Source organism: Capricornis sumatraensis, chromosome 3, assembly GCF_032405125.1.
Source record: "Capricornis sumatraensis isolate serow.1 chromosome 3, serow.2, whole genome shotgun sequence".
In the NCBI taxonomy this organism is placed as follows: domain Eukaryota; kingdom Metazoa; phylum Chordata; class Mammalia; order Artiodactyla; family Bovidae; genus Capricornis; species Capricornis sumatraensis.
This window is the reverse complement of record NC_091071.1, coordinates 4,940,432-4,966,282: the sequence shown is the minus strand read 5'-3', so window position 1 is coordinate 4,966,282 and position 25,851 is coordinate 4,940,432. Positions and strand designations below refer to the sequence as shown.

Here is a 25,851-nt window from a genome sequence, read left to right as displayed (position 1 = left end):
TTCCTAGATCAGGGATCGAAGTCGAATCTCCTGCGCTGGTAGGCAGATTCTTCACCACAGAGCCGAGGAAGCCCCCGGTTCTGTCCCCAGTCCTGGCTGTCTTTGATTCAGGTATTCTGAAGCTCTGTTAGGCGCCCACGTGTTTATGGTTATTATGTCTTCTTGGCAAATTAACACTTTTATCATTAGTTAATGTTGCTCATTATCCCTTACAATATTCTTTGCTCTAAAGTTTGCTTTGTTTCATACTGATACAGTGACTCCAGCTTTCTTTTCATTAGTGTTTGCATGGCGTATCCTCACACAAGTTGCAATTTTCCTTGGTTCTTTGTATGCTGAGTAATTTAGGTTTATATCCTGGACATCTTGAGTGTTATGTCATGAGATTGCATCTTGTTTAAATCTTATGGAGAATGTCGATGTATAGTTGACCCTTGAACAACACAGGTTTGAATGGCACAGGTCCACTTAAATATATTTTTCAATAAATATGTGTTTCAGTACTACTTGAACTGTGGTTGACTGAGTCTGTGGATGTGGAATTGCAGATACTGAGAGGTGACCAGTTGCAGGGAGTGGGGATCAGTGTCCCTTAGGCCCAGGTTGTTCAAGGTCCAGCTGTATTTGTTTCACTGTCATTGACCTAGTTGGGTTCAGAGTATGTGTTCTAAGCAGCCCTCTGGGCATTGTGGTTCAAGGTCAGTTCTGTTTCAAAACCTGTTCAGAGCTGTCTGTATCTGACTTGTGTGCTGCTGGTAGTCACCTGACGCTCGGTTGGTAGTTTACCCCATAGATGAGAGGTGCTGGACATTTGTGTCTGCACGTCGTTTGTAGTAATCCAGAACTAAGACTTGAGATTTTCTTGGGTACCAACTGATACAAAGGTGGGCTGCTGCCTGAATTCCTACCCCCAGCATGCTGCCTCCTGGGACTAGCCCAAACTGAGAGTTTAAGTGACTTACAAGATGTTGGTTTAGCCAGAGTTGTATTTTAAAAATTAGCTGTGCAGCTATTTAAAAAGTAAGTTGACTAACTATTTCCCTAAACATGGTCAGTTTTGACATTTTCAGTTAGTAGGAGATGATTTTGTTTATGATCTGTTTAATATAAGGCTGTTCATTTTTCCAGTTGATTTCCTTCCTTATAAGAGGGATTATTTATGAATTTTTATTTTGATCCTGTTTTTATTTCTAGTATTTTAGTTTTCTGCCCTGTAATATCTAAAGTTACTTTCAGGTAATAATGATTAGATTTTAATTTTGAGATATTATATACTTGGGTTTCAAATAACTTCTATCATTTATTTTAAAATCTTGTCTATAAATGTCAACTGAGTTAATACTAATGAAACTTACAACTTGACTTTTGTTGTCTGTTATTTTTTAAAATTCACATTAATGTATTATAACATAGAAAGCCCAGTTATTTATTTAGACTGAAAAGCTTTTATTTTAGCAAATTATTTATAATCAACTCATAACTGAAAAATTGACTTACCTTAATTCAACCTGGGGATTTATACGTAGCTTTTATTTTAAATTGTTACACACACACACACACACACGACTGTACATGTAGGATGATGTAATTTGGATCACATTGATATTTTTCTAAATAAAGAGAATGTCTTAAAGAACAACCCTATATATGAGGAGAAAAGAAATCATAAACTATATTTAGCTTGGCATAAAATAACTTTTGCATAAGAATTTTAGCAATGAAACTGCAAACCTCCTTAGGATTGGAGCACCATTTCTGTAGGGCTCTGGCAATTTGGTAATAATTAATATCATGGCGTGGTTGCTATGTTACATTTGACTGCATTTTTTGCAGTAAATTCCAAGAGAATCTCTATTTTCCAGGACAAAACACACTAAATCTTTGTGGAGATAATTCTGTCTACATTCTCACCTAATTTTTATGGCTAGAACTGAAAATAGTGGCTTTGAGATGAGAGGAAAGAAAAGTTGTAAATTCATTGATAAATTTGATAAATTATCAAGAATGCCAGACTGAAGGCAGCTTTCAATTTGATTAACTAATTTGTAATTCAATTTTGGAAACATTTTCTGAATATAGGGATTTTGGAGATTACTACCAAAGCTGCTTATCATTCTGAAAGTAGGGAGGAGCAGAGAGGAACAGAATATGTTTTTAGTGTAAAGCTTGCATTTTCTCCTGTCCTCGTTTGAGCAGTGTGATTATTGGAATACCGTGTTTGCCTGTCTGCATTCTGCTCTTGTTCCTTCTTTTGCCAATACTCTGCCTGGCTCGAATCAGTGCCTGATGGATGGTGCGAATTGGCGGTGGCCTAGAAACTTCGGGTGTGAGTCTGTATAATGCCTGAGGTGTGGATAACACCAGATCTGACTGTCAGTAGAAAGCAGACTCTACAGTTGATCCTTGTTATCCATGGTAACTATGTTCTAAAGTCCCTCAAACTAAATCAGTGGACACAGAACCATGGCTTCTAAAGGAATACAGGATTCTCTTCCCATGAGCCTCCCCTTTTCGTCACCTGATCAACACATAAGCTTGTTTCATGCTTCTGTTGAAAGACACCGTATTTAATATATATTGCCAATTCATTAACACTTAAAGCATGGCCAGCCCCTGCTGTGAGTCATCCTGGATGAAGCTCACCTAACACACAGGAATTTTCTGGAAGGCGCATCGCATCCTTCTTTGGTTTAGGAGCAGTAGGTCGCACTTGAACACTGTGCTTTGGGCCGATTTTAAATAGCAGAACCACCAACCAAAGCACAGAAACGTGGAAGATGCGGCACTAAATGGACCAGGAAAAGGACATTTCATGTGGCATGACACCTGAAACAAGAAGGCAGAATATCACCCGCTCAACCACAGCTGGGAGTGTGCACGCTGGGTGACGAGTTAGTGCTCATGCCACTCTGCATGTGTCTATGAATGACAGGAAAAGTGCCACACGTATGGATTTTGGAGTTACAAGCACATTTTAACAAGGAGGCCTGTTTGTGAATACCGAATTCATGAGTAACGAGGATTAGCTCTGCTTCAAAGACTAGGGGTTTGTGTCTGCTAATCCCAACTTTCCAGACCATCCCTGCCCAATCCCTTCTCCGTCTTGCCAGCCACACGTCTGTTCTGTGTCTGAGTCTGTTTCTGTTTTACCAGCAAGCTCATTTTGTTGTATTTTAGATCCCGCATGTAAGTGGTGTCACGTGGCATTTGTGTTTTTCTCTCTGACTTCCCTGAGGATGATGATCTCTAGGCCCATCTATGTTGCTGCACATGGTAGGATTCCGTTCTTTTTCACAGCCGAGTAATAGTCCCCTGTATATATGCACTGTGTCTTTACCCAGTCCTCTCTTGATGGAGCTTTAGGTCGTTTCCATGTCTTGACTATTGTGAATAGTGCTACTGTGAACAGAGGGCTGCGTGTATCTTTCCCAATTTTAGTTTTGTCTGGATATATGCCCAGGAGTGGGTTGGCTGGATCATATGGTAGCTCTATGTTTAGTGTTTTGAGGAACCTCAATACTGTGTGGATCAATGCTAGTTTACTTTCCAACATTATTTTGACAAATAGCATAAAAATTTAAAGGCTTGAAGATAAACTAATCAACAGTATTTTAAACATTTAATTCCTATCTTTGTCTCAGTCCTCCCAGTAAAATGCAGTCAATTAACACATGGATCCTGGGCTTTACCTCCCTCCCCTGCCTGCCTCCTCTGATTTCTGACAGTATTTCCTTTCCATGAATCCAAAACCTACCTAGCCTTTGAACCCAACTTGTCTCATTTACACAAAAACCAACCAAAACAACCTTTCTAAGCACTCCCACAGTAATATTGTGTTTCTCTGAATTCTTCTGATCTGCCTGTACAGCTCGTTTTGAAATTTGATTCCATGTGGTGGTGGTTATTGAGCAAGATGTTAATCTTAGGTCCATTTCTGCCATGGATCCTACTTTCAGTTTAAAATCTGTTTGGAGGGGTATATAAGTAACTAGTAAAAAATGTAAGTAACTCTACAGGGCACTGAAGGATAGGGGACAGATGATAGGAGAGGGGAGTCCTGAGCTTGGTCTGGAATCAGAAATCTGGAAGGATGATGATGTAGAGGAGGGCAGTGGGTGGGGGCTCTCGAGCAAGGGACAGAATTAATTCATGAGCGGGGAGGGATATTGGGGGGATGGATTGGGAGGTTGCGATTAGCAGATGCAAAGTATTTTGTGGAGAATGGACAAACAACAAGATCCTACTGTATATGGCACAGGGAACTGTATTCAATATCCTGTGATAAACCACAATGGAAAAGAGCGTGAAAAAGAATGGATACATATGTTTACCTGAATCACTTTGCTGTACAGCAGAAACTAACACAACATTGTAAATCAATTATCCTTCAATAAAATTTTCAGAGAAGCATGAGAAAGATCTGGAAGACAGTACAGTAGTCTGACTGGAGGGGCAGCACTTTTTGGGCCCAGACGGGTGGTAAGGCCAGAAAGTGAGTGGGACAGAATTATAGAAGTTTCTGTGCTAGATGCCAAGAGTTTACACTTTCTCTCTCTCTCTCTCTCTCTCTCTCTCTCAGAGGGAGGGTGGTGTCCAGGGATGACTTTATATTTTATTTTGTAAGTGATGCTGAACTCAGAGGTTTTTATTATGTGAAGGGGGTTACATAATAGCATTTTATTCATTTAGCCAACAAATAATTATTTCATGATTAAAATGAATTCGAGAAAAGAAATGCCAGAGCCTCTTGTCATAACTCAGGAGACGAGAGTGGCTGGGGATTGAGCAACCATAGTGGGCCTGGAAAGAATAGATTTCAAAGATACAACAAAGGATGAATTGATATGACTTGATGAGTCATGAACAAAAGGGATCTGCTTTGCACTATTGTGTTTCTTGACTTATGGTGTCTGTTGAGCCAAACTGTAAGCTCTTCGGGAGATACACTACATTTTACCCTCTTTTGTTGTAGGTGCCCATTGTCTTTTTATTCCAGTTTAAAGAATGTATTGACACTTATTATTCCACACGACGTGACAGTTTAGACAGTGTCCTATAACTCCCTAATAAGAGAAAGCTGAGACTGAAGGGTGTGTCTTATGAGAAACAAACACCACTTTCATTAGTCCTTGAATCACTATTGCATTTAGTTTTTAACTGAGATATGATTATATCATAAACTATACACTTTCAAGTTACAATTCATTGTTTTCAGTATGTCATGGAGTTTAACCACTTACCAGCTGATTTCAGGATATTTTCGTTACCTCCTAAAGGAACCCCCACCTACTTGAGCAGGCACCCTCTATTCCTCCTTATCCCCAGCCTCTGGCCACCACGAACCTGTTTTCTGTCTCTATAGATATCCGTTCAGACTGCTGTAACAAAATGCCACAGGCAGCCTGGTTTATAAGCAACAGAAATCAATTTCTTGTAATTCTGGAGGCTTGGAAGTGGCACCAGCTGACTTAATGTCTGGTGAAGCCCCAGTTCCTGGTTCATACGTGGCTTTCTTCTCTCTGTCTCTCTGTGGCCACCAGGGCAAGGGCGCTTTCTTTTGTAAGGGTGCTAATCCATTGGTGAGGACTCCACCCATGACCTAATTGCCCCTCAAAGCCCTCGCCTCCAAGTACCATCACACTGGGTGTTAAGATTTAGCATATGAATTTTGAGGGGACACAAACATTCAGGTTCTAGCGGTGGATTTGCTTATTCTGAACATATCATATAAATGGGATCATGCAGTATGTGGTCCGTAAGTGTCTGGCTTCCTTGACTAAGCATAAAACGTTCAGGGTGCATCCACGCTGTAGCGCGTGTCGCGGATCAGCGCTTCTTTTTTACGGCCGAGTAATATTTCATGCAATGGCTGCACCGCGTTTGTTTATCCGCTCATCAGATCATGGACATTTGGGTTGTTTCTACTTTCCGGCTGTCAAGAATAATGCTGCCACGGACATTCATGCACAAGATTGTGTGTCTCCTGAGCGTAACTAGCAGTGGAATTGCTGATTCATGGGGCAACTCTCCGCTTGATGTTTTGAGGAACTTCCAGGCTATTCCAAAGTGACTGTACCATTTTACATTCCCACCGTCAGTGTATGACTGTTTCAATTTCTCTGCATCCTTGCCAGCTCTTGCATTTGTCTATCTTTTTTATTTTAGCCATCTTAGTGGGTGTGAAGTGGTATTTCATTGTAGTTTTTATGTGTATCTCCCTGATGGTCAGCGGTGTTGAGCATCTTTTATGGGCTTGTTGGCCATTTGTATATCTTCTTTGGAGACATGTTGGTTCAGGTCCTTTGCCTATATATTTTAACTGGGCTGTCTTTTTATTGTTGCTTCGTAAGAGTTCTTTAAATACTCTGAATTCAACCCCTCACCCGATTTTATAAAAATTTATGTGTGTCTTCTCCCGCTCTTTTAGCACGTCATCTTTTCACTTTCTTGATAATATCTGTTGAAGCAGAAAAGTTTTAAATTTCAGTGAAGTCCAACTCACCTATTTTTTCTTTTGTTGCTTGTGAGTTTTAAAAGATGGTTTACTTTTTATGTTTATGGCTGTGCTTTGGGGTCTTTGTTGCTGTGTGCAGGCCTTCTCCAATTGCAGGGAGTGGGGGCTTCTCATTCCAGTGGCTTCTCTTGTGGAGCACAGGCTCCAGGCTCCACGCTTCAGTAGCTGCAGCTCATGGTCTTAGCTGCTCTGGGCTGTTGGGATCTTCCCGGACCAGGGATCAAACCCATGTCGGCTGCATTGGCAGGTGACTTCTTTACCACTGAGCCACCAGGGACGCCCCTGTTGGTGGCGATTTTGGTGCTACATTTAAGCAACCACTGCTTTGTCCCAGATGTAGATTTATTTAATCGGGCCTATGATTTCTTCTAACTTTTATATCTGAGTGAGATTAGGGGTCCAGCTTCATTCTTTTGCATGTGGCTACTCAGTTGTCCCAGCACCATTTATTGAAAAGACTGCTGTCTTCCCATTGAAGTGGTTTGGCACCACTATTAAATTTGAATTTTCATAAGTTTGACAATACATTCATGAAATAAGGTCCAGACATCTATTGTTCTAACATACTGACTTTATTGGGTTTGACTTTTACAGAGCTTGCTTCAGTTAGTGGTGATTGTGGATTTGGAGAGTATTTCTAAGGCTTTTTGAAGCAATAGCATGAAAACCACTGTTAATGCCATGAAACTCGTGGTCCTTTCCAAAACCACAGGATTGTAGTCAGGAGCTGTCATGGCACAAAGCTCCCTGTGTTTATGGGTTGGCTTGCTGTTACCACTGATTTCTTCTGATAATTTTATGGATTGCTTCAATGAGGATAACTTCAAAGAATATGAGTTTGGAATTTTAACCAGCCTATTAAGAATTCAGGACTCTGAGGGTGCTAATGGGTTTCCCTGCTGACTCAGTGATAGAGAATCTGCTTGCCAGTGTAGGAGATGTGGGTTTGATCCCTGGGTCGGAAAGATCCTCTGGAGAAGGCAGTGGCAACCCACTCTGGTATTCTTGCCTGGGAAATCCCACGGACAGAGGAGCCTGGCGGGCTGGGTCTCCCGTTCTTCGCAGTGTCTATGTGTCTCCCTGATGCTCCTGGGTATGGTCCTGGTCTGGCGTTCTGCAGTGCAGAGGGCTGCAAAGAGTTGGACCTGATGTAGTGAGGAAACAACAAGCAAGGTGCTGATGGCACCTGGTTCCAGCTCCATGCGTCCTGCAGGTGGTTGGCACCGTGATGGCTAGATTTGCCGTGAGTTTCACACTTACTGGGCACTTGGATCCACCACATCAGACACGAATCCGGTAAATCCATAGCCTGGTCTAGCCTCGTACCCACATTGTGTGCTTTCCAGGGAGAGGTTGGGGTTACAGAGGCTTAGGAGCTGCTGTGCAGCAGGAAGCCGTGTCGTCCTCCGTGGCTCCCGTGTGCTCGCGTCACCCATCTGGATGACAGCTGCCAGTAGACAGAGGCCACATATTGTCTTCTATATGGATGACGTGAATTTTCATCAGAGTTACTGTAAACGTCAGGTGCTACTACTTCCCAGGGAAAGCAGTATGGCTACTCAAAATACCTTTGATATATTGAAGCTCAATTTTGTACATAAAAATGTGAAAAAAATTAATGCAGAGGCCACAGCCAGGGATAAAATATTTACAAAGGATATATCTGATAAAGGACTGTTAATCCAAAATAATAACTTAAAAATAAATCGAGGTATAGTTACTTATAATAGTAGTTTCAGGTGTACATAGGATGCTTAAAACTCAACAATAAGAAAACAGCCCACCCACTCAATTAAAAAATAGGCAGACGACCTGAACAGACATCTCACCAGAGAAGATATACAGATGGCCAAAAGTATATGAAACGATGCTCCACACCATACGTCATCAGGGCAATGCAAAGTAAAACAACGATGAGATACTGCTGCACACCTATTAGAAGGGCCAAAGTCCAAAATACTGACACCATCAAATGCTGGTGAGAATGCGGAGAAATAGGAACTCTCGTTCACTGCTGGTGGGAGTGCAAAATGGTACAGACCCTTTGGAGTATGGCAGTTTTTTTCAACACTAAACATATCCTTGCCGCATAATCCAGGAGTTGTGCTCTTTGGTATTTAACCAAAGGGGATGAAAACTTAGTCCACAACAGAAACCTGCACATGGATATGATGAAATAAAATTACTTTCGAGACAGGACAAGAAAATTTTTAAACATGAAATTCTCTTTGCCTGTTTGAGCCCCTTTCCCTCTCACCTTTAGTGAGCATGGTGTATTTGCATTACATATTACCTAGATCCCCCTAGAAGATACAGGAATGCCTCCTTGCCAGAATAAAAGGCAATTTCCCCCTGGCGCCAGCAAGGTAACTCCTTAGGAGATAACATTCCTTCCCCAACCCTGCAAGGGGCCACAGGAACCCACTACTGGCCTTGTGGGACAAGGACACTATCAATATGTTACTCCCCAAAACTTGCATTACTGTGCCTTGACCTCTAAAAGGTGGAACGGTCCTTATAGCTTTCTGAAAGACTGTCTCCTGGGGTTATAATCCTCAGGTTGGCTCAAAATTGTCCATTTCCTTGTTAGATCGATGTGTTGATTAATTCTTTTGTTGGTAGATGTTTATTGAAGTTTTATTCATAATTGCCAAAACTTGAGAAAGCAACTCTAGTCCATCCAGACAGTGGAATATTCTTCAGTACTAAAAGGAAATGAAAACCACTACAATATTATAAAGTAATTAGCCTCCAATGAAAATAAATAAGTTAATTTAAAAAAACAAAAGGAAATGAGTTGCCAGGTCATGAAAAGACAAGGAGGAGGAGCTTTAACTGCATATTACTAAGTGAAGGAACTCAATCTGAATAGGCTACATACTGTGTAATTCCAACCATATGATATTCTGAAAAAGACGAAACTATGGAGGTTGTTTAAAAGATCAGTGATTGCCAGGAATTTGGAGGAAAGGATGAATAAGCAAAACAACCTTCGGGGCGGTGAGACTCTTCTGGTGATCCTGTGTGTGGATATGTCTCTGCAGGCTGCGCAGCACTCGGAGCGCACCGTCCGGTCAGCTGTGGCCTTGGGGCACTGCTGCGCCAGCCTGGCTTCACTGACTGCCGCAAAGATGGCACTCTGCTGAGGGCTGCTGAGAGCTGGGGCGGCTGTGCACGCGGTCGGGGAGCATAAGGGAAATTGCCCTGCTTCCCACTTGATCATGCTGTGAACCTGAAACTGCACTAAAAAATAAAGGCTGCTTTGAAAATACGATTCAGGGCGGTACATGTCAAAGGCAGGAAGTCCTTTAGAAGTTCAGAGAAAGGAGAAATCGCTGTTGGCCTAACAGGGAAAAAGTTAAGATTTGAGCTGTGACTGAAAGAATGAGTAGAACCGCAGTGACTGAACGGTGTTTCCACGTGTGCAACCTTGGCTGAGTTTGTCCTCAGACCCTTGGGTTCTTCCTGGGGTTTGTGGAGGGGTTCCTGGAGGTTGCAGAGGTGAAGTGCTTGGGACAGAGTTGAGCAGGAGACAAGTAGAGCTCTCAACAGATACTGACTGAATACCTGCTCTATGGGTTAAAAAATTTTTTTTATTGAAGTATAGTTGATTTACAGTGTTTCAGGTATATAGCAGAGTGATTCAGATTCTTTTACATTATAGGTTATTACCAGATACTGACTATATAGTTCTCCGTATATGTAGTACTGTTTAGCTGTTAATCCCAAATTAATCCCTCTCCCCACTTTCCCTTTTGGTAACCATAGGTTTGTTTTCTATGTCTGTGAGTCTGTTTCTGTTTTATAAGTAAGTTTGTTTGTATCCCTTTTTAAGATTTCACGTGTAAGTGACATGACATGACATTTGTCTGACTTCACTTAGTATGTTAATCTCTAGCTTCATCATCCAGTTCGCTGCAGATGGCCTCATTTTATTTTTATGGCTGAGTGCAATTCCACTGTGCCTATATGTCTGTGTGTGTGCATATATATAGGTGTATATATAGTATACAAAGGGCTTCCCTGGTGGCCCAGACGGTAAAGAATCCGTCCGCAATGAGGGAGACCTGGGTTTGATCCCTAGGTTGGGAAGATCCCCTGGGGAAGGGCATGGCAACCCACTCCAGTATTCTTACCTGGAGAATCCTGTGCACAGAGGAGCCTTGTGGGCTCCAGTCCATGGGGTAGCAAAGAGTCGGACACGACTGAGCAACTAACACACACACACACACACACACACACACAATATACGTATGTTATATGTAATATACATATATACACAAACACACCACATCTTTATCCATTTATCTGTTGTGGACATTTAGGTTGCTTCCATTTCTTGGCTATTGTAAATCATGCACAATTGTTGGACTCACGCTCTAGCTCAAAAAAAAAAAAAGAAACCGCCTGCTTAACTATCACAGAAAGAGGCCAGCATGCAACAGGAAGAAAGGCCCAGTGGTAAAAATTGCTATGTTGTGGTCTGGGAACAGTTAAGTAAACCATACTTGGGTGATAAAGCTGGTTAAAGTAGATCAAGAGAAATTTTATTTTGTGTTTTGAACTCCAAAGGGAGCAGTCTGTAGACAGTGGAGATCCTTGAGATATTATCAAAAAGGATTTTGGTAATGTTTTAAGAATAATTAGAGTTTAAATCAATATAGGAAGCAGGGATTTCAGCTGTGACTCTTCCAATAATTTTGAAATCATTGTAGCAGTCTTTAGCTGGTTTGTTTAATGGGCAGGTCATTTGTCCATCTAAAATGGACTTGATCAACATTATAAAAGTAAACAAGTTTTTTTCTTTCCGTAGTTTAATATGCTGGCATTCAAACTTAGCTTCAGATGATTTAACTAATTTGTAAAAAAATCATCAGTCTTAAACAGAGTCTTTTTGACATTGGCCTGGGGAAATGAACCCTATAGTCTTTCCTATAGAGATAAACTCCTTTCATCTTGTACTTTTTCATTTATCTACGCAATGGGGTTCTCTCTCTCTTTCTGTTTAGTAACACCTTTATTGAAGTAGAATTCACATATTATAAAATCCACTCATTTTTAGTGTATCATTCAGTGGTTTTTAGTATGTTCGCAGCGCTGTATAACCACCACCACAATTGCAGCACTTTTATCGCCTCCAAAATGAACCCTGTATCCCTTAGCTGTCATCCTGGGTCCTCTCATTTTAACTTCCTTTATAGCCATTAATCTACTGAAATGAGAATTGAAGACAATTCCTTCTAAAATAGCATCAAAAACAGAAAAATAAATATTTGAAAACCAGAAAACACTGAAAGAAGCTGAAGACCTGAGTAAATGGAAAGACATTCATGCTTACGAACTGGATGCATCTGCACCCGTAGCAGTTCAGTTCAGTCGCTCAGTCGTGTCCGACTCTGCGACCCCACGGACTGCAGCACGCCAGGCTTCCCTGTAGCACAGAGCCAGTCAACATCTCAGCAGGCTTCATTTGGGGAATTTACAGAGATTGGTCTTCAGATTCATATGGAAATGCAAGAGATCTAGAATAACCAAAACAATCTTAAAAAAACGACAATTGGAGATTCGTACTTCCCGGTTTCAAAACTTACTATTATACCAAGCCATGGTAGTCATTACAGATGGTAGAAGTATATAGATCAGTGGAACAGAATTGAGAGTCAAGAATAAATCCTCATGTCCTCATTCAGTTGGCTTTCAGCAGTGATGTCGAGACAACTGAAGAGGGAAAGAGAGGTCTTTATGTCTCATGGTGCTGGTACAGATAAAAATACTCGGAGGTGAGGATGCAGAGAAATTGGGACTTTTACACATTGCCTTGGGAATGTAAAACTGTGCAGCCACTTTGGAAGACAAGTTGGCAGTTCCTCAAAATGTTAAACATAGAGTTACCATATGATCCAATAATTCCCCTCCTAGGTGGATACCTAAGAGAACTGAAAGCATGTTTCTACGTAAAACCTCATTGCATGAATATTCATACATCATGCACAGTAGCCCAGATGTAGGAACAACTGAAATGTCTATTTTCTGGTGAGCGGATCAAATGAAGTATGATATATTCATACAACTGAGTATCATTTGGCAACAAAAAGGAATAAAGTATTCACACTTGCTACAATGTGAACGAACCTTGAAATCCTTATGCTAAATGAAAGAAACCAGTCATAATAGGCCACATACTGCATGACCCTGTGCGTGAGGTGTCCGCTGTAGGCAAACATCAATACAAATATAAACAGAGGCAGAAAGCAGATTAGTGGTTGCCAGAGGCTAGGACAGGGGTGAAGGGGTGTGTAACCACTAATGGTACAATCTCTTTGGGAGATTACGAAAATGTTGCAAAATTAAATGGTGGTGATGGTTGTACAACTCTGAATGTATTAAAAACCACTGAAATGTATTCATACTTTAAAAGCATGAGTTTTATGGTTTGTCAATTATATCTCAGCAAGTTGTTATATTTTAAAATGTATGCTTAATGAGATATCACTGCTTTACAATTTTTTTTTCATTTTCTAGTTAGAAGTAGGATTTAGCAGAGTTGGTTCCCTTTTTATTTTTTTTAAGTCATATTTGTTTGCTTTTACAAAAATATGTGTTTCTCTAGAGTATTCTGGCTTCCTTATGTTTATGTCAACTTGTCACCGTAATTATACCTTTTGGAAACTGTATCAGGATGCATGCAGTAGAGCTTGGGCTCTGGAGCCGGTCAGACGCAAGGGAGAAATTTACAGGTTCCATGGGCTTGGGCAAGGGATTGAATCTCACCTGTCTTGGCCTCCTTCTTTGTTGTGTTAAATAAGATATAATCTGTAAAGTGCTATTGATAGTGTTTGGCACAGAGTAAGCTCAATAAATATCAGCAATTGTTACTGTTAGTTTACAGTTAATCATTATTTGATCTCCTTCTCAATGTATCTGCTCTTACTCCCTGCATCTATAATTGTTCTGCCACGTGAACGTATGTTTGTGTGTATTTTTGTTAATTACATGCCTAAGGGTGGAATGGCTGGGCCACGATTTTTTTAAAAATTTAAAATGATCTTACGAATTCAATATTGGCCACACAGACTGAAAAATTTTAATATGGTGACAAATGGTTTCATTCCTAACACTCAGTTGTCTTAATGAAGGAGCATAATCCAGTGAGCTCTGTGCCTTTCATTCATGGATAAATAAAGTTCTTATCTCCATCACTGACTTACCAAGGTCACCTTGAACAAGTTGTTCAGTCTCCTTTTCTTCTATTTTTCTTGACTAAACTGAGCATAATAATTTCACTCCGACTAATGCTGTGATGTGAATAGTGATTAGCTCCACAATTATAGACGATTTTGTGATAAAACTGTGCCAAATAATACCTTCACTTCAGTGCTATAGAAAGTATGATTATAAAGTGATATATAGGAAAGAAACGTTACGGGACTTTGTTTGAGAAGAGTGTGCACTGTGGCTTTTTCTTAGCTGTTTGTGGGGATATTTGCTAAAGCTTTGGTCTCCCCTTGCAGTTTTCTGTTGACCTTTCTATGCATCAAGTTAATAAAGCCTCATATGTCAACTCAGTAACTGAAAGAAAATGCAGCCAGAACTTTCTCAGGCTATTATTACTTTTTCCTTGTCTATTTGTTTTAGGTCTGGACTGATTGTGAGGTTGTAGGAGAGCTTGCTTAATTCTAGCTCTCTTCCCACAACGTTCCTTCATTTCCCTTTCACCCTCAACAGTTACCACCTTGTTTAAAATGACTTAGCCAGCAGAGCACAGTTTGCATTTATCTTAATAGTTCTTGAGCACTCAACGGGGTGGGGATGTTTGGCCTTATGGGAGGTTCTCCTTGTTAACTCTGGATTATCTCCTGTCAGTGGAGTTCATTCACTTTCCTTCTAAGGTGACAATCAAATATCATTTACTTAATGACAAGCTTTTGGGGGTTAAAATTCATTTCCTTCCTGACAACGTTGAGTTTTATTTTACATCATATAACCTTAGGAAAATAGTCTAAGCTTAGGAAGTCAATTTTAAGCAACCGTTTAAAAGGAAAAAAAAATTTACCTGACTTGCCTTAAAAGTCAAACCCTCAGGCCTGAGAAGCACCCCAGGACAAGCACCTTTTTGGTTTGGTTTTGTTTAGTTCTTCATAGCATTCTGAGCTTGGAACAGGACTTGGCCTCTGGTGGGTCATCAGTGGATGATTGTTAAATGGATAAACTGATGCACTGCCCAGAGCTGCAGCATTAACCGTGGCTTTTGTTGGTCAAGTTGTGTGATCTTGTTAAGCCCCCATTTTCTCATTAGGAAAATAAACATGATAGTAACTGTCTCATGGGATTATGGTGTTGGATAAACCTGGCCAGGCGTGTCAGACCCTTAGGGTAGTGCCTCATACCTTGTAAGCATCTGATACATTTTAGCTTCTGTTGTTAGGTCTGTGAAAGGGAATTAGATTGTATTTGGAACGTTTCACAAAACAATGACAAAGTTTCCAAACCTCCCACTGTGATTCCATTGATAGATTTCATCGAGTGTTTTTGGCAGAGGCACTGGTCAGATGGTTGCTGGGGAGACGGTCTGCTTCACAGGGTGGTTTTTGGAAGCACCAGTAGTTAGTTCCTGGTTATAAAATCACTAGGAGCTTTTGAGGAGATGAGATACTAGACATCAGGGCTGAAGTTTGGGAGTTTTATTTTATTTTTTTAAGTTTTGGAGTTGAGTAAACGTCACCACGTTATGACTCTTGAATAAGGACGCTTGAAAACAAAGAAACATGTAGGGAGACAACATTGATACTAATAATCAACTGATCGATTAGGTGATTAATTTTGGAGTGTAACTTTAATTATTTAGATAAAACATTCTCTAAGGAAAACTTAAATTTTCCTCAGCTCTTCACAAGGGAAAATGCTTCTACCTAGAAAATTCCCCTGATTCTTCCTGCTGTCTTAGTCCCACTCGAACAAGGTTGAAAAACATCTCATTTACTTTATTTAAGACAGAAATATGATCTGGAGATAGAAATTATTCTAAGTGACAGAGACCCTTAATGAACTATTTTTCTTATCTTCCAAGGCAAAGGTGCCTAGCCCTGTAATATTTGAGGGAGAAAAAAGGTCAAACCAACCATAGCTTTGGAAACTGCTTCCCGTGAGGCCTTTCTCCTCCACCCAGGAAGTCATCCTCCTGTAGGTTCTGTGGGGAAATCCAGGTGTCAAGGAAAGCAACGTTTTAAGATTAAAATTAAAAAATGTCTTAAAAATTTAAATTTAAAAAAATTGAAAATTGCCCCTCAGTTATAGATTTTCTTTGAATGTAATGGCTTCACTGGTCCATGGAAATCATCCCTTAAGATATTAAAAAGTGACTGTTCATGAAGGAGGGCTTTGTGCAAATATAGTGAAAGTCACTTAGATGTGTCTGACTCTTTGTGACCCTATGGAGTATACAGTCCATGGAATTTTCCAGGCCAGAATACTGGGAGTGGGTTGCCATTCCCTTCTCCAGGGGATCGTCCCAACCCAGGGATTGAACCCAGGTCTCCCACGTTGCAGGCGGATTCTTTACCAGCTGAGCCACAAGGGCAGCCCAAGAGACAATCGGGTTTACGCTCCCAGTGTTCTGTGTTGTGCTTGGTTACTTAGTCAAGTCCGACTTTTTGGGACCCCATGGGCTGTAGCCTGCCGTGCTCCTCTGTCCATGGGGATTCTCTCGGCCAGAATACTAGAGTGGGTAGCCCATCCCTTCTCCAGGGGAGCTTCCCAACCCAGGAATTGAACTGGGGTCTCCTGCATCGTAGGTGGATTCTTTACAGCCTGAGCCCCCAGGGAAGCCCAAACACAATAAAAAGTCCCAAATGCGCTCTGGACTTTTTGTTGTTTAGTTGCTAAATCATGTCTGACTCTTGTGTGACCCCTGGAGTTTGTTACTTGTTTTTTTTAACATGAACGATGTTTCTCCCTCACTGTCATACAACCTCTGGCTTGGAACTGCAGGCAAACATTTTTATCCATAGTGCCAACCAACAGACACTAATGAAACCGTAAGGAATAGCATAGACTCCTTCTGAAGAACATGATCTTTCAGAGAGTGGGTGAATCCCACAAATAGCGGGGGAAATCCACAAATAGTATTTTCGGGACTGTACACATCCGTCAGGGAGCTGGTAGAGAAGCTTGACTCACTAACTGAATGTTAGCAAAACACGCCTTTCCGTGTACTTTCAGAAGCTAAGTGAACATTATGTAGTTTGTTCTTTCTTTACCCCCCAAATTAGGAAACTGTGGCATATGATTGGGAAATTACTGGATTTAGACATGATTGTCCGCAGTAGAGAGCACCTCAGAGTTGAAGAGAACACACGGCAGTATACTCTGAAAAAATCAGCTGCTTTTTCTTGAAAGAGCAATTGTCGCTTTTGTTCATTGTTGTACTTCCAGAATCTTACTTAAAATTGGTATATGTCTTTACAGTGAGTGGTAGATCCAGACAGAGTGGGATTTTAAGTGCAATAAGTTATCTCTTATCTCATAGAGTAGACAAACAGAATTCTACCACAGGATCACAAAATTTTTCTGCTCAGTTCAGTTCAGTCACTCAGTCGTGTCTGACTCTTTGCGACCCCATGAATCGCAGCATGCCAGGCCTCCCTGTCCATCACCAACTCCCGGAGTTCATACTCACGTCCATTGAGTCAGTGATGCCATCCAGCCATCTCATCCTCTGTCGTCCCCTTCTCCTCCTGCTCCCAATACCCCCCAGCATCAGAGTCTTTTCCAATCAGTCAACTCTTCTCATGCGGTGGCCAAAGTACTGGAGTTTCAGCTTTAGCATCATTCCTTCCAAAGAAATCCCAGGGCTGATCTCCTTCAGAATGGACTGGTTGGATCTCCTTGCAGTCCAAGGGACTCTTAAGAGTCTTCTCCAACACCACAGTTCAAAAGCATTAATTCTTTGGCACTCAGCTTTCTTCACAGTCCAACTCTCACATCCATACATGACCACTGGAAAAACCATAGTCTTGACTAGACGGACCTTTGTTGGCAAAGTAATGTCTCTGCTTTTAAATCTAGGTTGGTCATAACTTTTCTTCCAAGGAGTAAGTGCCTTTTAATTTCATGGCTGCAGTCACCATCTGCAGTGATTTTGGAGCCCCCAAAAATAAAGTCTGTCATTGTTTCCACTGTTTTGGGACCAGATGCCATAATCTTTGTTTTCTGAATGTTGAGCTTTAAGCCAACTTTTTCACTCTCCTCTTTCACTTTCATGAAGAGGCTTTTTAGTTCCTCTTCACTTTCTGCCATAAGGGTGGTGTCATCTGCATATCTGAGATTATTGATATTTGTCCCGGCAATCTTGATTCCAGCTTGTACTTCTTCTAGCCCAGCCGTCAATCAAATGCCCTTAACTAAACTAGATTCATAGTGACCGTAAATGATCTTTGCACAAAATCGAGGCAAAATTCTCTTTGTGCTGACAATATTGAAACCCTCGCCACTTCTTGAGGTAACCAAATTCCACTGGAATGAGCCTTAAATGAAAACCCTGTTGGTCTTCCATGCTCCCAATGCCAGGAGCCTGGGTTCAATCCCTGGTCAGCGAACAAGAGCCTGCATGCCGCAGCTAAGAACTAGCACAGCCAAGGAAAGAAAGAAATACTTTTTTAAAAAAATTACTTGTCTTGTGCAAAAGAACAAGGATTAATCTTTTTGGATGTTACCAGAATTCTTCCAGTCAGAAGCAGTCCAGCATCAGCACCTTGGGAAACCAAGGAAGTGGAAGGGAACAGTACCTCACAGGCTCATTTGAAGAGCAGTGAGAAAGATGGCAGGTTTACAATTATTATGAGGCAAGTGATCACCTATACCCAAATAACTATTAGAAAGTGCACCGAAAAACCATAAAAGAACAGGTATCTTGGATGATTGTTTTTAAAAATGCAATGAAAGGCACTCTCCCATTCATCACAATAACAAAACCGAAGACACGTAAGAGTAACCCCTATTAGAAATGTGGAAAACGTGAGTAGGTGAAAATGTTACTTAAAGTCATTTAAAGAAGAATTTAATAACTGGATATATATGTTGCTCTCAAGAATGGGAATGCCTAATACTGTAAAGCAGTAAATTCCCCTCAGATTTATTTATGAGTGTTTTGAAAACTTGCTCAAAGTAATTTTAAAGTTAAATGGGAAAAAAGGAAGTATGTGAGACCAGCCAGGAAAATGCTATTAAAAAACAAAGGATAACGATGAGATTTTGGAGGCATGCATTTCCTATTTACACATTTGCAAGTTTTCATTTTTTGTAAGTACTTTTGTCCTTGATTTTAAATTAGAGAAACAAGTAATAAAGCCCTAACCAGAGCTGTAATAAATTATGGTCCAGCCACAAAAAAGGCTGAAGAGTGTTGTGTGTGTGTGTGTGTGTGTATCTCCATTGAAAGAAAGGGTGTAAAGATTATACTGAAGAGGAAATGTAAATTTCTGTATAGTTGGTAGTATTTTCGTATTATCAGGAGATACTGTAAACAACTGTATGCCAATAAATCAGTAACTTAAGTAGAATAGACAAATTTCTAGAAAGACACGAACTACCAAGGCTGATTTGAGAAGTGAAAAACGTTACTAGACTTGTGAAGAGATTATGGATTAGTGACTGGAAACACTTTCTACAAAGAAAAGCCCTGGCCTGGCTGGCTCACAGCACACATTAAAAGGTTCTGTTATGCGCCATAACCAGGTGGCCTTTAGCTCAGAATGCAGGGTTGGTTTCACGCTGGAAGTCAATTCATGTGAAACAGCATTATCAGTAGGTGCAGGACAAATAGCAGTCGGTCATCCCAGTAGGTAAAGAAAAAGACGCAGACCTAGAGAACAGATTTGTGGACACAGTGGGAAGGAGAGGGTGGGCCGAATGGAGAGAGTCGCATGGAAACAGACACGTTACCGTGTGTAAAACGGATGCTCAGTGGGACTTTTCTGCGTGACTCAGGGAGCTCTGCCTAGAGGGGTGGGAGGGAGCGTCGCGAGGGAGGGGACGTATGTGTACCTGTGGCTGAATCATGTTGATGTACGGCAGAAACCAATACAACACCGTAAAGCAATTAGCCTTCAATTAAAAAAGTAAAAAAAAAAAAAAATGCTAAGAAGCCAGTCACGGAATACCACGTATTCTATGATTCCATTTATGTGAACTATCCATTCTAGGCACATCCAGAGATGTAAAGCAGATTAGTGGCAGCTGTGACTGGTGGGGTTTGCGGTTAATAATGAGTAACTGCTAATAGGTGCAGGATTTCTTTTATGGGATGATGAAAATGTTCTAAATCGATGTGCTGATGGTTATACAGCTCAGTAAGTATATTAAAAACCAATAAACTATACACTTCACTGGGATGAATTGTATAGGAATTTTATCTTGATAAAGTTGTTATATAAAAGGTACTAAAAGCGTGCAGAGCAGTATGTTATGAATTTCCTGCCAGTGAAACAGTCGCTAGCCCTATCACCTGTACTTGCCTTAGTAGTGATCTGTGCGCTCTGCCACTTCAGTTGTGTCTGGCTCTTTGCGACCCTGTGGACCGCAGCCCGACAGGCTCCTCTGTGTATGCTTTTGTCAAATAAGGTCACGGTAAAACACTGTATTCTTCAAAATTGGGATGCTATGTATGCACGATACATCGGTGTATTTTCCCTTCGTGCCATAGTTTAATCATGTAATGGATCTGGTGGCAAAATTTCTCACCAGCTGTATACTACCGTTGTTGCTCCTTTGCTCAGTCGTGTCCGACTCTTTGCGACCCCGTGGACTGCAGCACACCAGGCCTCCCTGTCCATCACCAGCTCCCGGAGCTTATTCAAACTCATGTCCATCAAGTTGGTGATGCCATCCAGCCATCTCATCCTCTCTCGTCCTCTTCTCCTCCTGCCTTCAATTTTCCCCAACATCCGGGTCTTTTCTAATGAGTTGGCCCTACGCATCAGGTGGCCAAAGTATTGGAGCTTCAACTTTAGCATCAGTCCCTCCAATGAATATTCAGGACTGATTTCCTTTAGGATTGACTGGTTTGATCTCCTTGCAGCCCAGGGGACTCTCAAGAGTCTTTTCCAGCATCACAGCTCAAAAGCATCAATTTTTTGGCTCTTAGCCTTCTTTATAGTCCAACTCTCACATCCATACACGACTACTGGAAAAACCATAGCTTTGACTATATGGACCTTTGTCGGCAAAGTAACGTCTCTGCTTTTGAATATGCTGTCTGGGTTTGTCATAGCTTTTCTTCCAAGGAGCAAGTGTCTTTTAATTTCGTGGCTGCAGTTGCCATCTGCAGTGATTTTGGAGCCCAAGAAAATAAAGTCTGTTATTGTTTCCATTGTTTCCCCATCTATTTGCCATGAAGTGATGGGATCAGATGCCGTGATCTTTGATTTTTGAATGTTGAGTTTTAAGCCAGCTGTTTCATGTTCCTCGTTGACCTTCAGCAAGAGGCTCTTTAGTCCTTCTTCACTTTCTGCCATAAGGGTGGTGTCATCTGCATATCTGAGGTTATTGAGATTTCTCCCGGCAGTCTTGATTCTGGCTTGTGCTTCATCCAGCCCGGCATTTCGCATGATGTACTCTGCATAGAAGTTAAATAAGCAGGGTGACAGGATACAGCCTTGACATACTCCTTCCCAATTTGGAACCAGTCTGTTGTTCCCTGTCGGGTTCTAACTGTTGCTTCTTGATCTGCATACAGGTTTGTCAGGAGGCAGGTGGTATAATATATATCGTGCATTTTCCCTTCATGTAATAGCTTTAATCATGTAATGGATCTAGTGACAACATTTCTTAGGCACCTCGTTACTAAAACGGGAACAGCGGGCTTTGCTGCATTCTTTCTGTACACCAGCGTTGTGCGGAATTCTTAGCATGCATTTCATCATTTGTTTTTCACAACATTTAATGACGGCCCCATATTTTCCGTCACTCTTCCGTTCTGTTCTCCAGCATACCAGAGCTTACGTTCATAAAATTGGGTTACTTAGTCAAACACCAAAGATGCACGGCTCCTCTTATGAGCAGGTGCTCTGAAGATACAGACTGTAGGCCTTCATTTCAACTGGTGTTAATGTGATCCTGGCAGTTTTAAGAACACATTGATAAATCCACCCAAGTATGTTTAAGAAAGATTTTTAAGTTTAAACCATTTTGCATTTGTTACAGTTGATTTCTAACTGAAGGAGAACACATTTTCTAGTTACTTGTCAGTTTTTTGTTTAATGTAACACTTAATTTGAGATACAGTCAATGGCAAAGATAATTTTGAGTTTTTTTTTTTTTTTTCTTCCCATTGCAAATATAGGCTAGTGCCTCAGCCAGTTTGGGCCACTAGCAAAATCCCATCGGCTGGCGGTTTACACAGCAAACATTTATTTCCCATAGGAGGCTGGAAAAGCCTGAGATGAGGAGGGGCTAGATTTGGTTCTGGGCCAAGGCCCTCTTGCTGCCTTGTAGGCGGCCACCTCGTGCATCCTCACACGGAGAGCTGAGTGAGGGCGTGTGCTGTGAGCCCTTCTTCATAGAGGCAGGGACCCCCCATCCTGACAGCCCCACCCCCATGACCCCAGCTAACCCCAAGCGCTTCCTGAGGGCCCCACCTGTGGATACCTTCGCATCAGGGCCTGGACCTCCAACATACGAGTTTTGGGTGGGGTACAGTTCTGTCCATAGCGACTGACTGTGGTGAACATCTTGTCCGTAAGTGCTAACTCTTGCCTTTTTTGTTTGCTTGTTTTTAGTATTATGTGCCAAGAACCTTGCAAAGAAAGACTTCTTCAGTAAGTAAACACCGACTTTTGCTCTTTCACTATTGATATTCTTCACATATTTCTTAAATTTAAAACTTTTTCAAAAAACACTGGGTGTATTCTCCTAAAAGAAAAGAATAGAAGCCCATGGTTTGACAAACTTCATTTCCCAGTTGACTACGGCACAGAGGCTCCTTAGCTCCAAGGCACAGAATTTATAACTCAATCAAGAAAAACTCTCTCTCATTCCCTATTCTGGCCACACCATTTTCTCTGCCTTTCCATCCATTAATATATCGCTTTCTGCTGAAGTGTTCTCTACTCAAATACAGATGAGACATTTTTCTATAAAGCATCTGAGTTTCAGTAAAAACTGATAGTCAAATTTGATAAATTAAATCACACTTGAAAAGTCGTGTAATGAAAGGAATTGTAAAAATAAAAATAATAAATAGTCATTTTCTTATGAAAGGAATCGCTTCTGAAGAAGCTCACCTACTATAAAGTAGGTGCCCAGAGCAGGAAAATTTTCACACTCTTTCTGATCCTCACCAGAATGCTGCTTGGTTCCTAAGTGGTGTATTATTCACACTCTCAGGTGAAGAAACTGAGGTTCACGGGCTTTATTCAAGGAGCTAAGAAGGTGCAGAGGGATGGATCCCATCCAGGTCTGTCTCTCAGACCTGGCCACCTCTCTGATCTTATAAACCTGTCTGATTCACACTCCAGCATTTAAGAACCTACCTCATGAAAACTTGGTGAATACTGCTTCCAGAGATAAAATAGACAAAGGCCAGCAAACACAATGTCCAAGTATTTTTCAGAAAGCACAAATGCACTTATTTGTGGACACTTTTTCCTCCATTCACCTAGTAGTGATCTTCAGAAATAGGGATCTGAATTTAAGCCTGTTTTCAGAGTTTCATTACTAGTGTCTAAAAATCTGAGGAGGATGCCATTCTGGGCTGCTTTTCTTAGAGAGCTTAATGGAAATAACTTATTTTGCTGATCGAAACTGACCTTAAATTTGAGGATGGAATACACCAGGATAGCTGGGTGGTCTTGGCGCGCCCTTTACCTGCGGGACCATGTTCTGTGTCGCGTTGGCAGACCTGTCATCTCATCCAGTGTGGCTGTCCCCTCTCCTCCAGGGCTCCCTGACCCTTTCGCAAAGATTGTTGTGGACGGATCTGGGCAGTGCCACTCAACGGACACTGTGAAGAGCACATTGGACCCAAAGTGGAACCAGCACTACGATCTGTGAGTCGGGTATCCTGCAAGGCACTTGGGAGTGAGAGGAGAGGCGGGGTCTAGCTTGTAAGAGAAGCATTTTTTTGAGAAAGGGATCACCAGCTTCTTTCTGGTAACACACGTGGATGGCCGAAGACCCAGTGCCTACTTTTGGAATTCATACACTTGGGAGTTCTTGCATTTGTTTCTATACAGTGTTTATGGTTTGCTTCTGTAACTGTGATCTTCAAACATTCAGTCTCCTGGCCCTCTCTAACAGGAAAAAGGGGCTATAGTTCAGGTCCTCTATATGCTACTGTTTTTTCAGCAAAACCATGAGCATAGTTGTAAAACGCATCATTTGAAATGCATTATTATACATATTTATTATGTTGTTCTTGTTGTTTAGTCTCCAAGTCATGTCTGGACCCCATGGATGTACCCTGCCAGGCTCCTCTGTCCATGGGATTTCCTAGGCAACAATAGTGGAGTGGGTTTCCATTTCCTTCTCCACATATTATACGAATATTTTATACACACACACACATACATATATATGCCGATTTTAAAAATTTTGCTTAGATGGTAAAGAATCTGCCCGCAATGCAGGAGACCCAGGTTTGATCCCTGGGTCAGGAACATTCTCTGGAGAAGGGAATGGCTACCCACTCCAGTATTCTTGCCTGAAGAATTCCATGGGCAGAGGAGTCTGGCTGACTACAGTCCATGGGGTCACAAAAAGTCGGACACGACTGAGCAACTAACACACACATATTTTTTGCAAGAGCAAATAAAGTTTGGTATGAGTGAATGTATATAAGCCCACTCGCCATCCGACAACTTCTTGTATCCAATCATTACGTGGATTGCCCTTTGAAAATCACCATTTTATCTTCACCTCTGTTTTCATGTCCTTGCTGAGAAATTTTTGTCAGGTAACGCTGAATGATTACTGCTTTGTTTTACCGCCACACCACAGACTGTGCTGCTTTTGAGTGGGTTTTTAGTAGCTGGATCCTGAGGCCCATTTTCAATTACACTGTGGCACAGGAGGTGGTCTGGAAACCGGTTGTCAGTCCAAGCCCTGGAAGCCCCCTTGTGGCTGACCTGCCCTGAGAGGCGGGGGTCTCCTCTCCGAGCTCTGCTCTTGCCTGTGCTTTGGGTGGATGGAGGGTTTGTAAGGAGTCCTTTGCTGCAGACTGGTTATTCTCTATGCAGCCTAATTGGTGGGAGCTTATGAATCCTGCCATTATCTTTGGAACTATTAAGATCTAGTAAATCCCTGTTACAAGGTTATCATCAGCATGTAGTTATCTCCATGTGCTGCTCACATAATCAGCTGTAGCCCTTTTGCCACCCATTGAAGTTGGTAGACAGATATTCATCGAGTGCCTGTACTTGTACATATAGAGCCAACATTATTTTCAGAGAATTCTCCTGGACTAACAAGTCAGTCAGATAGAATCTCAATGGGCTGTTGTAATATAGAAATGCAATTAAAGATGAATTCGCACTTTGGTTTCAGATATGTTGGAAAAACGGATTCTATAACCATCAGCGTGTGGAACCACAAGAAGGTTCACAAGAAGCAGGGAGCCGGCTTCCTGGGGTGTGTGCGGCTGCTCTCCAATGCCGTCAGCAGATTAAAAGACACTGGCTGTAAGAGCCCGACGCTTTTCTGCCTCTTAATGTACCGAGGAAGGCTTATGAGCCATCATTTTGTTTATTATTATTTTTGAATACTGAATACAGAATTCCTGCCCTCCTCCCTAGTTAACATTCCCCAGGTTAAGTTTTGAATTGTTTGTTTGCAGACCAGCGTTTGGATCTGTGCAAACTAAACCCCTCAGATACTGATGCAGTTCGTGGCCAAATAGTGGGTAAGAACTTTCTCATCTCTAAAGAGATAACTTTTACAGAACTTAACATCCAGCTCTTCATCACTGAGAAAACACACAAAGCCACTGACCCATGGTGACATACGCGAAGGACAAGCCACATTTGGGGGCCATCTCTCCAGTACTAAAAAGTTTCATCTTGTGTGGTTTTTATTACTTTATCCGATTGCCTTCATTTAGTCGTTCCAGGTGGAGTTAAAGTGACTAAGGTACACAAAGATGTAGGGTGGTAATTTTTGATGTACTTTTAGTCCTCACATTTGCCCCGCTACCCAAGCGCGGATGGTAAACATGGTGGCCGCGCACGGGTGAGCTGAGACAGCTCCACAGGAAGACCAGTCCACATGTAGGAGGCAACGGGATTTCTGAAGACTTCCGTGTCCTGTGATTTTACAGAAGACTGACTTACTTAGAATGAAGGCGCGAA

The 25,851-nt window shown here is 41.5% G+C and overlaps 1 protein-coding gene across 1 annotated transcript in view; it reads left to right on the top strand.

The window, feature by feature from the left end:
* SMURF1 (SMAD specific E3 ubiquitin protein ligase 1) overlaps window positions 1-25,851 on the top strand; it is a 91,753-nt gene that overhangs the window by 44,108 nt on the left and 21,794 nt on the right. The window contains exons 2-5 of the mRNA XM_068967539.1: window positions 22,288-22,326; window positions 23,448-23,556; window positions 25,052-25,185; window positions 25,341-25,406. Coding sequence (XP_068823640.1) covers window positions 22,288-22,326; window positions 23,448-23,556; window positions 25,052-25,185; window positions 25,341-25,406 — 348 coding nt within the window. The remainder of the gene's footprint in view (window positions 1-22,287; window positions 22,327-23,447; window positions 23,557-25,051; window positions 25,186-25,340; window positions 25,407-25,851) is intronic.